The 14427-nt window shown below is 32.5% G+C and overlaps 1 protein-coding gene across 1 annotated transcript; it reads right to left on the bottom strand.

The window, feature by feature from the left end:
• Positions 1-2693: 2693 nt before the first annotated feature.
• LOC21386532 (cyclic dof factor 3) lies at positions 2694-6556 on the bottom strand. The gene is made up of 2 exons (XM_024176293.1): positions 6188-6556; positions 2694-4122 (listed from the first exon to the last, which is right to left on the bottom strand). The coding sequence occupies exons 1-2, from the start codon at positions 6308-6310 to the stop codon at positions 2827-2829; spliced, it is 1419 nt and encodes a 472-aa protein (XP_024032061.1). The 5' UTR covers positions 6311-6556; the 3' UTR covers positions 2694-2826.
• Between the last annotated feature and the right edge of the window lie 7871 nt (positions 6557-14427).

Below are 14427 nucleotides of genomic sequence, written 5' to 3'. Positions count from 1 at the left end.
GTAACAAATTTCTCACCAAGTATACCATATTGAAAATTTAGCATTTAATTACTATTTGCTGAAATGTTTACTTTTTCATGTAATCATTGTAACTTTTACATTTTCTAATTACTTTAAAAATAAAAGCTTACTTTTACAACTTTCAAGGCTAAATGATTATGAAAAAAAAAAAAAAATTTAGCATTTTAAATAGTATTATACATTAAAAAAAATGAAAATAACATATCATATCATATCTTTTAATGTTAAATATACAATTGATATTAATTTTATATTGGAGATGGTCTTAAAGACTCACATTCACCAAGTCCAAAACCACATCCACAAACATTATTTAAAAACGAAGCAGAACTAAAACCCAGTTATGTGCACAGTTAAATTAAATTTTGCCATTTCTAACGCATCTGAAATACAAGCAACATACAAGAAAGCAAAATGAAGACAATCAACAAAAAGAGATTCAAAAATCGTTGAAAAGGATGAAAGAAATCTGTTGACAATCCGGTTGAAGAACTCCAAAACTTGGTTGGTGGCATGATTTGAACTCCTCTAAGTAGGAAATCAATGATCAAACAGGCCAAACTTTAATTACGGCTTTCTGAGGATGAAATTTGAAAGATACCATGCACATTTTTTAAATAAAATAGTTTAATAATCCACTTTTAAGTCTATTTATAGATGGAAAACCAAATCACAACCATTAGAATGGAAAACCGCCCATCCATCAATGGAGATAAAAGGACATCATCTAACGGCTAGAAAAAGTGCAGGAATCTAAGATCAGGGTCCAAAGACTGAGATAGAATCCTCGACTGACACGTGCAACGTCAACTAGGAAGACGTGTCTATTAACATGACCGACATTACTCTCCCACTACTTGGGAAGCTTATCCCTGACGAAGCATCATCATTACACTCTTTTAGAACCGCAATCGCGAAGCTTAACAAAGAAGGGAAATCCATATCATCAGCTCGATGGGTTGAACGTTAACATCGACCTATGAGAAGCTTGAAACGCCTTTATTCCAAGCTGGAGCAATTATTACACTATAGTTGAAGCTTCCAGAAGCTACGACCTTGTGCTTAGGCGTTGAAGCTACTCCAAGGAACAAGTCCACGTCAGGTGGCCCAAATGACGAGATAAAGCCAAAATATCCAGATGATCCGAGGACTATAAAGAAGATAAATATGTCAGAGTTTATTTATCCCAGAAATTATTAATGGATAATTGCTTATCATAAATCCTAGGGTTAGGGATATTTAGACGTTTGGTTCATAAATTTAGAATTATGATTTAAAATTTACGTGTGTTTTTGTAAGAGAAAACACTATAACAAACCACGAACTATGATATGAACCGTGACATAAATTCATCAACTAAACGCACGAGTCCCAGTCCAATTTGAATTGATGAGGAAAGCCTATAAATAGACACCAATGTCCCTCATTATTTTTCACACACAACTTTCTGCTCTTACAGAATTCGTAAGTGTTCTTGTACTCTTTCAGAGAATATAGTGAAAATCTCAGAGATCCGTAATGAGGGGTAATTCAAGTTGAGAGATCCGTAATGAGGGGTAATTCAAGTTGACGAATTTCCACCGTCAACGAATGCGAACCATAACATAATCACTCTCTTTGAATTTCCTTTGTTACGATTTGCATCAGCAAAAGATTTTTAATTTTTCATTACTTAAAGCAATTTTCTATCTTATCTTAGCATGAAGGTCATGAATGTGATCAGCAAAGGACCAAGGCAGAGGGATGGTAATTAGGCCACAAAGGAAGTAGATGGATGTATTGTAGAGATGGAAGACCGTAAACAAGTTTCAAGGGTTTTTTTTTCCGGTGGAAGCGGTTAATATATAGCCCGTTTAGTTCGCTGATTCGAGTTTTTAATTCAAGTTGAGATGTAATTTTATGTGAGAGCTTTTTATTGTAGCAAAAAAATTAGATGTGATTGTTTGTGAGAGCTTTTTTACTGTAGCAAAACTCGAATTCTAAACTCGAATCAGCGAAATGAACAAGGCCTATTTGTTAAAGCAAACTCATTAGTAGGTAAAATTAGATCCCAATTCCAAATTTCACACCAACCAAACATCTAAGTACGTCACCATAGTTACAATTAACAACTAACGTTTGATCATCAGTTTGAGGTGAGGGTGGAAAACAACGGTATACTTTAAGGTGGTGCCACACAACTTGGTTTAATTTTTAGTATTTCTGAGAGTTTTTGGGCTAAAAGAAATTGTAAACAATGTAGGCCACAGGAATCAAACTGCCCTCTGTTACCAATTGATGTAGAACAATGAAGAAAGAAATATAAGAGAAATTAGAGAAAAAGATGGAAGAAGATGAACAATGGAGAAGGAGTATAGAAATTCAATCTCATTAATCAAGTATGAATTGTAAAAAACAATTTTTAGCCTATTAATGGGGAAGAATGAGAAATTAACAAATAATGGAAACAATCCAAATATTGGAGACTTACTGAAATAGTTTTTGCGAAACTTATTCAAACTCTAATACAATACTAAACGCTAAATTTATTTTTACTTTTTTTTTAATTTGTGCCTAAAATAAGGACGTAAATTATTATTTATTGTGATCCTTATCACTTTTATTAATTTTTTTTTAATAAAATTTATGCTATCGTTTTGAGGTTCTAATAAGTTGCTTAATGTTCTATTAAATTTCCTGACAAGAGGAATGCAGGATCTCTATGCAGCAATAAAGATAATGTGTACTACAAAGTGTAAACGGCAAGTATATATGCAATTTAATTATGTTTATTCGAGAAAGAAATATTACAACAGGGGAGCTAAATCAGGCACTTTCTCGGAATGTATGAGAGCGAGAAATGGCTGCTGGATTTGCTGTCATGACTGGAGAGGAATGTACATGGTCCTTTCCTTCAATCTTATGTATTAACTTTTTGTGAACACTACCTTTCACAACAAGATCATCCTCATCAAGCTTAATGCCGAACCTGGTCTGAATTGGATTCCTTAAAGGCTCATTCGGGTCATCAATTTTCAGTATTTTCGGGGCTGAAACTCGCATTTCGGGAGGCTCGCTATCTATGGATTCAGAATCCCTGGAGTGCTTGCCGAAGGTTGGTGACATATTGCCCATGTAGCGATTGTTAATGGCGGAGGAAGATGGAGACATGGAGCTAAAGGATCCTGCACTCAGTGACATATTCCCTGTTGGAGAAGTCCATACTGGAATACAACTCCAGTACGAAGCTGGAACAAATTGCAAAGGAATGGTTGATGGAAAAGAGCTTGGTACAGCTAAAACATGGGTGGGAAACCACTGAACTTGGTTTAAGGCACTGGAATTCGACGCACCAAAGTGCCGAGAATAGTGCGATTTCACAGCAGAACTCGCATTATTCCAACCAGGGTTCCGAGAGAGAACCAATGAAGGAATAGATTGGCATTCTAGCGGACGAGAAGCTGGCTCATCAACATATCCTTGCATCGGATTTTCATGTAATTCGCTTCGCTCATAACCAGATTGTGTTAAGGCAGATGGGGCTGGTGGAGGATCCTGTTCTTTTTCTGGATAATTGACGGAATTCATCTCAATAAATCCCTTTGCATTGCCAAGAGTTAGCATAGTTTCCTTGTGCTCAAATAGAGGTGCTTGATCTGGACCAAATCTTAAAACTTTCCCTGTAGAGGATTCATCATAAGTCAGAAGTTGGGATTGGCCTGAATTTGTAGTTTCTAATCTATCAGCCTGTGTTCTGTCGCCCGATGCTAGCATCTGTCGGAAGTGAGACGCTAAGTGCTTGTTCTTCCGTCGCCCAGCACCCACCGGAACATCTCTCATTGTTCCACCAGCTGTCCACAACCTCTGGCAGTTCTTGCAGAAATGCCTAGGTTGGTTGACATTGTAGTTATTGAAGTAACAAAATTTTGTGTCTGAACTTTTGCATCTTGGACATGGAAGGATTTTATCTGGTTTCTTGAAGACTTTCTCTTGCTCTGAGTTATTATTAGTTTCTGTGTGTTCATCTTTATTGTCTCTAAAACCATGCGACCTCTCTTGCTCACTTGAATTTTCTGCATTAAGGCTATCCAGTTCTGCTTTTGTTACATCACTGCAGCTATCCTGAAATTTAAAATAAAATCATATTGGCGGTTGGTTAAAAACGACAACAGAATAATCACCTATTTTATTTATCCAAAGATGATATACATCACGAATGACTTGTCACGCACAATAAGTTAGAACAGAAAAACGGACTTATAAGCCCTTATTAGTCGATGTTAATGGCTGTCTCAATCAAGTTTTAAATTATTAAAAACCTTTTTCTTCCTTTTTCTTTTAGATATAATAATCTAGCATTTCTGTCTTGTGAAGAGTGCACGGATAAGATAAGGATAAAGAGCATCAAGTATGTTAGTACTCAGTGACGGAATCAGTCTTTCACTTCAGTGAAAACGTATATTAAATTTTTTTTAACAAATTATCTTAGTGGAGACATATAAGAAAATATATTTATTTTAGTGAAAAAATATATTATTTTAATGAAAACTTAAGTGTAAAATTTTAAAATTTTTAAAGGTAATATTTTTTTAAAAAAAAACTTTGAGTGGGGACGGCTGCTCCCGTTCATCTTCAAGTGGCTCCGCCACTGCTAGTACAGGAAAATGATAAGCCTTTAATTAGGTAAGTTTTCATTAGGAGGAATAAGAGGGTTGGGTGAGGTGTTATTGACAAGAGGATGAGGCTCGGGTTGTTAGGAGGGGAAGTTGTTAGTTATTAGGGACTTTAGGTTGTTAGGAGGTTAGTTAGAGAAATTGAGGGAAATAAAAAGGAAGAAGGTAGCTGAGAGATAGGGAGGGAAGTAACTAGAATTTGTGTGGGACAACTCTTGGAGAGTCACCAAGCAGGGGAGAGTGTCTAATCTCTTGAATTACTGAACTTTACTTGTACTCTTTCTTGAGTTTTCAGATCAATAAAGTCTTTCAGTTCAATTTTTGTTTCTGTTCTTATTGGAATTTATTTGAAATTGTAATAAACAAAGCACCTGTTTGTTTTATTAATTTAGTTAAGTTTAACTTAATTTGAACAGTGAGTACAGTTTAAACTAACATTTGATAAGCATGCAATTTAAATTATATTTTACGTTTAAACTGAGTAAAACGACCCGACTTAGAGTTTAGCTTCCCCATCAAATTCAATCGTTTAAAACTATTTTTAAACAGTAAAAAGTGTCTACTCTCTATACTTTTCGCACATACCAAACACAAATTCAAATTTTATGCACTGTTTAAATTAAAACTTTAACTACACATTCAAACGTCAATTTAAACTACAATTTAAACGCACATAATTGTAAAGGGCGGGGTTATATTTCAACTGCAGTAATAAGATTGTTTGGAGAAAGAGAAAACAGAGCTAAAACAAAAGTAATCCTTGTCTTAAAGCATGTGTTTATTCATAAGCTGAAACAAAGTGACTTAAAGAGACGTTTAGTTTATGGATTAAAATTATAAGATTAGAATTATTTTTTATTTGCGTGTATTTTTTGTGAGAAAAAACACTATAATGAATCATGAATCATAATTCGAATCGGAGTACGAATCCCTTAACTAAATAACCCCTTATTCCTGTATTCTGACGTTAACACACCAAGTGGTAACTTCAAATAAAAAGTTAGTAAAATCCCCAGATAGAGTCCTTTCAAAACAAACAAATAAATAAATCATCTTATAGAGAAATCCACTCCCAAAACTAGTTTGCATCAAAGAAAAAAACTGAATAATATTTGAGGTCATTTGCAAGGCATCCTTAACATTAAACTTATCGCGTTTATGATGCAATGAAGAATCTCAAAGTAGAATATAATTGATTCTCCGCGAACTTTAAGATAGGCAACAAAAAAAAAAAACGTGGAAAAACCCCTTTAAAGAAACCAAAAGAGAAGAAGAAGCTCGTAAACAAATTACATAAATGACGAAGACCAAAAAAAAAAAAAAAAAAAAAAAAACCAAAAAAAAAAAAAAAAAAAAAAAAAACCCAGAAAGTTGTAACCTTCCCCATAAGAACAAGTTAGATAAAAATAAGGAAAAATAACAAGTTTGGTATTCCGTAGAAAAACGCAAATAACTCAGAAGGGTAACATATTTCAAATAGAAAAGCAAATTGTATACGAACAATATTAACTGACCTCAGACTTGGCCGAAGAAATCTGCACACCGTACAAGGGAATCGTTCTTCCGAAGAGCTTGATACCCTGATCCATATTATTGCCATTTTCACTAATATTGTACTTGTCATTATTCTCAGACATAACTCGTCTAACAAATGTGTTTTTTTTTTTTTTTTTTTTCCCTCACTAGAAAGTAATGATAATTGCTTGGCAAACTAAGAAGCACATTTCCATAAACCTCTACCGAAAGGCAAAGACAAATCTTAAACTAAAACTGAAAGTACCCAAAAAGTCATGTTCCGTGGTAAAAGCACCAAGAACGTTAAGCATCAAAAGGGCCACTTTTATTTATTTATTTTTCCCTCTCCCTTCAAAAGTGAGAATAAAAAGACAACCTTTTCTTTTTCTTCCCCATCTTTTTTTCTCAACTTTTTGAAGTCTTTTTATTTGTTTTGATTTTCTCTGTCTTTATCTTTTTCCTTTTCTGGGTCGGATGTTGTTGATCCCTGATTTGTGTATTCATGGGATCAGTACGTAGAAGGTGGTGGGGTTGTGCCACTTGGCTAACAAGTCAGCAAACTGGGGATGAACCACCGCTCCTTTATTTTTTTTAATTCAAATTTTTAATTATAAATTTTTACAATAAAAAATTTTAAAAAAATATTATATTTTAATTCAAATTAAAAATTTAAATCTAGCCCTCCTAGCAACGGGTATGGACGACGGAAGATCGGAAGGAGATGACAAAAGAAACAGAAATTGAAAAAAAGGCCAAAAGTGAGTCAAAAAGTGCTTTTGAGTGGGACCCAATTGAAGGAAAAATACAGAAAAAGCCGATGCAGGACTTGGTGGGTGGAAAGAAAGGAAGGAAACCAAAAAAAAAAGAAAGCCCACTGCTTTTTTGGCGCCGCCTTCGGCGGCTTTGCCGGGTTACTTTTAGGTGGAATCTCACGAAACTTCTATCCATACAATCTCTTTTTTTACTGTTAAATTAATTTTTTACTGATGCATTCAGAATAATTTTATATAATGCGTTATAAATTTTAATATAAATTTACATAAATTTAAACGTTAGAATTTTAATTTAATAATTAAAAAAAAAATTTTCTACCAATAAAATTTTTTTTTAGAATCTCACAATAAGAAATGCCTTCTTTACAATAATATTTTTATGAAGCATAAAAAAATAAAATAGGATATAATTGTAAAGGGCGAGGTTATATTTCAACTGCAGGGAAAATATCATTTTGAAATCTTCGTTAATTGAACTATAAAGTGTTTCTAATATTAGAAACAGATACATTTATATTTATAAGAAAAAATTCATTTTGATAGTTTTTAATTGATCTGTAAGACATAAAACATCATTTGTACCCTTAGATTAATTCATTAGAAACAAAAACTTTTATTTAATGAGACGTTTAGTTCATGGATTAGAATCATGTTATTAGAATTATTTTCGATTTACGTGTATATTTTATGAGAGAAAATACTGTAGCGAACCATGAACCATAATTCAAATCATGGTTCGAATCCTCCAACCAAACATAAAATATTTTATAACAGTTTTGATAAGATATAAGGAATTCAAAAAAAAAAATCTCACATTTAAGAAATTCATCAACTCTTTCATAAGGAAAAAGGATAATAGAAATTTAAAATTTGTGTTTATCTATAAAATTATTTAGATTTATTTAACCTTTAGATGGTCATATTTTTCTACTAGGATTATTTAGGTACTATTGGAATTCACTGATTATTAGGAATTAGATTTGCTTTAGTATTTTGTTAAAATTGCTTTCGGATTTGTCTATATATATATGCATAGGCCTTTCTCTGTTAATTATTATCACACTAATATGTAAGTTATAGTGTTTATTTAAGAACTTTCAGCTTAAGTCTCGTTTTAAAACATATTTGTGAACGTGTAAAATGTTTAAACCTATAGCTCAAATCCTTTTGATTTTGACAAATAACTCAAGTTTTCGCACTAAAGGTTACCCTCATGGAAATGAAAAATTTTTTAAGGAAAAACATAAGTGAATTAAGATGCAAAAATTTATAGGTTTTGGGGCAAAAACGTGAAAATGTAAGATATTATTAGGGACAAAATTTCAAATTTTTTTAATGATAGTATATTATGAGTATAACGAGTTATATGTCAAAATTTGAGTAGATTAGACCAAAATATGTGTTAGTTTCTGAAACTATTTCGGATATGAAAGTGTATAAGTATTGATCGAGTACAAATAAAAATTTTCATAAAATTTTTGTAAACCACTAAAAAGTGACACTCACATTATCAGATAACAGATAGTACAACGAAATTTACCTATAATCAATTTGTTTGCTTAGAACTATCTTTATTTTTTGGTGTCCAAAAAGTAAGAATAATTCTATTATGTTATGACAAAAGCTAAAAGACTATAAGAGACTACCGGTAAAACCCTAAAATTTTCAAAGGTTATAAAAAAATAAAAAATTAACGTAAAGTTTCCCTGCACGTAGAAAGAATCTAAATTTGACAGTCTTCAAAGATATGAGATTAGAAATCCCAAAATTCTAGATAGAGACATTACCGTCATTTTTAAATTGTTACGGTATGAGAAAATACTATGAGAGGGATAATAAAATACGAATTTTAGTCTACATATATTATATTTATTACTATATTATATATAAAAGAGTTCCTCTTCTTTCACTATTCAAAAATTGGTCAAGTTATTTTGTCCTTTTTTGTGATTTTTTTTTTTTTTTTTTATGTTGACATCACTTTCTCTCTTAGCTTTTGTGTTCAACTTTTCTCAAACCTATTATTATTTCTTTCTCTTACTCGCTCACTCATATACGTATATATATATATATATATATATTACTATCTTATAAATGACAGTTGCATTTGGCACTGTTCAAAAAAATCGTCGAGTTATTTTGTCGTGTTCTTTTTTTTTTTTTTAAACTTTGTTGTTTTGCTTCTTTTACTCTTAAAATTTTATTTACTTTCTCTTACAATCCTGTAATGAAAAAAGAATACTGTAATATATTATTATATCAAATGTAACCTCTATATTCATACTCTTTTCCTTAATTAGTCTGCTGAATTTTGTTTTTCAAATGCACTCCGACGTTAATTTTTTTTTTCTTCTCACATGTATGCCATAATAAGTTTTCCTTGATTTTGTAACGCCTCAATCCTCTATAGAGTTCACCTTGTGGGACCCTGACACATTAATTTCTTCGCGTCCCACAATATTTGAACCCAAGACTTCCCTCCTTATAAAATTCTTAAATCAAGTGTTGGTACCAATTAATCTTGCCCTCATTAAAATATTTTTCCCTAAATATGTATATTTTTCCCTAAATATGTATATTTTTCTATATGCCTGTAATATTCGACTGAAATATAAGCTTTGATTAAAACATGTTTTTTGGTACATCTATTTTTTTTTTAAATAATCTTATGCTTTTAAATGTGTGATGCGAATTTTCGTAAGTATACGAATCACTCAAATAATATAATGAGAAGTAGAGTATCGTTCCCTTGCGCACTAGTCTAATAATTACTGACCTTATAATAATTTTGACTTTATATAGATAAATAATAATAAAAAATGAATAATTGAAAGCAAATTGAAATAGCAAAAATTAAAGAAACTAAATGCACAAGTTGTAAATTAAAAGAAATTCAATAACAAGCAAACATTAGAGCACATAAGTTTTACCAAAACAATTCTTATTTATGTCTTGTAATTTAAACATTGTTTACTATTCATGTGTTAAAATGAATAACTCTAATTTATTTAATAGTTCTTCTGGGGATGCTATCAAATAAATTCATAGCGTGTGAACCCACTATCGTTTGTTGTGAATTCCACTACCCTAAAAAAATTTTACGCTCTATGGTTCTCTTAATTGTTTGCGCAAGTTGTATCACTATCACTAGATGTCTCACACACTTTACCGTTTCTCTCACAAGAAGCTATTCCTAAACATCTCATAATTGAATTTTTTCAGTTTAGGTCTTCTAAACGATTCAAATATTGGCCAGATAATTAAAAACATTAAACACTGTAAGAAGACACAACAATCATGAACAATAAACTCTTAATTAATTACTTTACTGAAACAAAATAACTGAAATCAAATATTAATCATCTTGGCTACACATGCAGCCGTAGCAAAGAAATCTAGAGCATAACTGAAAGTAAAAACATCCTGAAAAGGAAATTCAACAAAAAAAGAACTAAAAAGAAGAAAACTACTTATCGAATTTGAAATTAAACTCCGTTCTCACATGAATCTTTTTCTTCTTCACCATACTTACGTCTTTCTCCCCTTTTCTCTAATGTCAAAAGTACAGAAAGCGAAACTAACCCTCAAAGTCTTATTTTATAGTCTTTCAAAAGTACTAGTATTTTTGAAAAAAAAATTCTGCAGTTGAGAAAGCCCAAATTGGAGAGCTTGACGAGGTGCTGCCCAGGGCGCCCAAATTGGGCAGCCTGCCCTGCTTAACGGGCGCCGCGGCATTGAACTAAATAGCACGATTCCCAAAACGTGTAAATCGCATGGCTGGCTTTTCCGTAGGTAGAGTTGTTTATGGGTTAGATCAGTGCGGAATATGATTTTCTTTTTTTATTTTAAAAGATACGGATTACACATATTTAGTTTTAATAATATTAAAAAAATTTCACAATCCAATAATGTTTGGGTTGAGTTAGGATGGTGTGGGGTGAGTTCAATCTAACATTTAAAGTTCATCATCAAATAGAAATTATAACTCCAACATTCAAATAGATAAAAATTTAAAGTTCAATCCAACATCAAACATGAAGCAAAATAGTCCATCAAACATAAAGCAAACATAAATTAGTCTACACTCATAAATTAGTCTTAACATAATACAAATATAGAGACTTAATTCAAACATGAAGAAATTAGAGAGTAGAAATGAATTGTTTGCCTAAGATTAGATATTAGAGGAGGCAAGTTAGAGCGTAAGTTAGGTTGGGGTGTGCGGATCATTATAGGTCCAACCCACACCCTGCCCCAAAACTTCGGGCCAAACATTGAATGGGCCAAAATAAATTTTTTTTTTACTAGAAATTGTATTTTTCATGTTAGGTTGAGGTGGGGTGGGTTGAGCTTGCGGGTTTTGCAGGTTTATGAACAGTTCTATCCGTAGGGGCGTGGTGCTATGCGCGCAGCATCATGTTGCTTTGATCTCGGGGTTTTCAACTCCAAAACTTGTTTTTAGCCTCCTTTCGATGCCAATTAAATAAATGAAAAACAATTAAATAACTTTAAAATTAACTAAAAATTAACACAATAACAAGTTAGAGAAAACCAAATTATAAGCACAAATCCATCATATCAATGTGCCTCATTTAAATATATATATATATATTTCTTGTTTTTACAATTACACTCTATTCAAAAGTCTTTTGTTAAATGTGCTCATTACTTAAATATTTTGTATTGCAGTATAAAAATATTATTTTCTTCAAACATGGCCATTATAAGTACTTGACTTTTTAAACTTCTTTTTTTATTATTACAACACTCTCAAATATTATTCTTTCATATATACCCCAAATAGCATCGTTGTCCTTATTGTATTAATTATCACCTAATACGATTTCTATTTGATTTGTTTTTATTCAAATATATTTTTTAATATGTTTACTTTTGTATATTTATCTCTTTTAATCTCATGTACTTAAACGCGTTCTAATAGAATAATTTTTCTCAAATATGTTATGTGTTAGAGTTTATGCCTTTAGAAATAAATATAACAATGCCTTTATGACAGTTTGACATCAATAAAATTTATTTATTTCATATATATATGTGTATTATCTTGTATATATTCATGTTTGATGTATACATGACACATGCTGCTGTACGACTATTCTGAAGAAATTATGTCACGCGCCTTCCATAACCACTTGACAGATTCAGCCCCCTGATGGTTCGAAATGCTGAAGCCAAACTCCATCTCAAGCTGTGACGAATTTAAGGAAGCTTTCTCCTTACAATGTATTTGTGTGAAGAAGTACGTCCCACCGAAATAAGATCTGGCGATGGTCTATCAAAGGCTGAAAGAATCGTTGAAGGAATGGTCGGCAAGGTTCGGTGAAGCAGTTGTCGTGATCATATATATGATTGATAAGGAGGCTTTAATGGGAGCCCTCTCCAATATGAAAAAGGGCACCCCATTTAAGCGCGACCTTAATCGTAAGTTGCCTTCTACATATAGAGAATTTATGGCTAGGGCGCAAGGATTTATCGATACAGGGGAGGCCGAGGCTAATGACCCTGAGCATAGATCAAACAATAATAAATGAGCAGATTAAGTGTCTACCTCAGGGAAGCAGGATAGCCATAACGTCAAAGCAATGGAAATAGGGATAAATAGGTAGCCTCGACCTTAAATCAGTCAAAAGTAAAATAGTTGAGCCAAGATGACAACAGAAGGCCTTGTCCATTCCAACGATATGACACTTATCATGAGCTAATCGTTGGAGTGGAGGAAATATACAACCAGGTTGGTAGAGGAAACATGTTATACCGACCGGAACCCCATAAAGTCAGACCTAAACAGAAGAAACCAAAACAAGTATTGCTGGTTCCATGAAGAAGTTAGGCATAACACCAACGACTGTACGCACATGAAGGATGAAATTGAAAGGCTTATCTGTGAAGGTTGACTTTAAGAGTTCAGAGCCGATAGGAGACATCAAGGCGGACATAGGAACGACAATCGTCGGCGGGATGATAACTGATGAGATCATGACCGTGAGTCTGTCAGGGTTATACAGACGATTCATGGAGGTCCGTACATAGGAGGGGGATTCAAAGAGATCCCAAAAGAACTATGCCGAGGGTTTGGAATCTCTCATTGACTAGACCGTCAAAGGCTATAAAGCTAGATAGTACATAGATAATCTTTATAGAAGAAGATGCAAATGAAGTGCACTTCCCATAAAATGATGCATTGGTTGTCAAGGCAATGATCGGGACTAGACCGTCAAAGGCTATAAAGCTAGATAGTACATAGATAATCTTTACAGAAGAAGATGCAAATGAAGTGCACTTCCCATAAAATGATGCATTGGTTGTCAAGGCAATGATCGACAACCATACAGTCTGTTGGATCTTGGTGGATAATGGAAAATCGGTGGATATTCTATACTCCGATCGCCTGACTAAGATGGGGGTCTCAAAGGAGCATATGGAGAAAACCAGTCAACCTTTGTATGAGTTTACCAGAAATTTAATCATCCTCATGGCATGATTAAGTTACCCATTATAGTGGGAGAGAAGCCCCGGTAGGCCACAGTGATGGCAAATGTCATGGTAATAAAGGGAGCATCACAGTATAACGCTGTGATAGGAAGGCAAACTCTTAGAGCGCTGAAAGCTGTCACATCCATCTACTATCAGAAGATTAAGTTCTCGACTCCTAACGACGTAGGAGAGATAAAGTGCAACTAGTACAAGTCAAGGGTTGCATACTCATATGCAGTGCAAGAATACGACGACCTTAGGAGACTAGAAATGCGAATGGTTAGTCATAGACCAATCGATGAGGACATCGACCCAAGAGTCGAAGAAGAAATTAGATTCACCTTTTATTTCCATAGAGTTAATTTTTGAATCTATAATTGCTTAGTTGCTTGTAGTACGTAATTATTAGCTTTACTTTCCATTATTATAATTCTGATTAGGCTTTTTTTAGGACTTATTATAGTAATACTCTCTATGTTTTACTAAAATTAGACTAACACACTCTCAATCAAAACTAATCACATCAACACCCCTATCTTAAACTATGTTAAATTTAGGTGAGAAATGTCAAAATTACCCCTTTTAATATTTGCTTTCTTTCTTTCTTTTATTTGATTTTTAGTGTGTATTTTTTTAAAAAAGTTAATATAAAAATATGTTAAAAATTTTAATGTGTTTAATTTCTTGTATTGTAATCCTTATATTTTTTGTCGTTAAAGTTTCAAGTTTAATTTCAATTTCAATTTTGTTTTACTATTAGGATTAAATTGTCCAATTTACTTTATTATTTAATTAAACTAACTTCATTATAATATTTAGTTTAATTGGCCCTAATGATGCACTAAATATTAAATGGCTTTTTAATTTAATATGTTATTTTAGTGGATGGAAAACATTACCAAAACAAAGGATTTAAAAAAAAAATAAAAATATATATTTATTTTTATTCGAGTTAACATTATAATTACAAA

The sequence above is a fragment of the Morus notabilis genome, unplaced genomic scaffold, assembly GCF_000414095.1.
Source record: "Morus notabilis unplaced genomic scaffold, ASM41409v2 Scaffold4889, whole genome shotgun sequence".
Lineage (NCBI taxonomy): Eukaryota > Viridiplantae > Streptophyta > Magnoliopsida > Rosales > Moraceae > Morus > Morus notabilis.
Note: the sequence above shows the minus strand (reverse complement) of the source record. Positions and strands in the feature narration are given on the sequence as shown.

Coding starts and splice junctions, on each gene's coding strand:
- LOC21386532 (XM_024176293.1), bottom strand. CDS start 6,310: ATGTCTGAGAATAATGACAAGTACAATATTAGTGAAAATGGCAATAAT. Junction 4,123..6,187: donor TTTCTTCGGCCAAGTCTGAG/GTCAGTTAATAT, acceptor TTTAAATTTCAG/GATAGCTGCAGTGATGTAAC.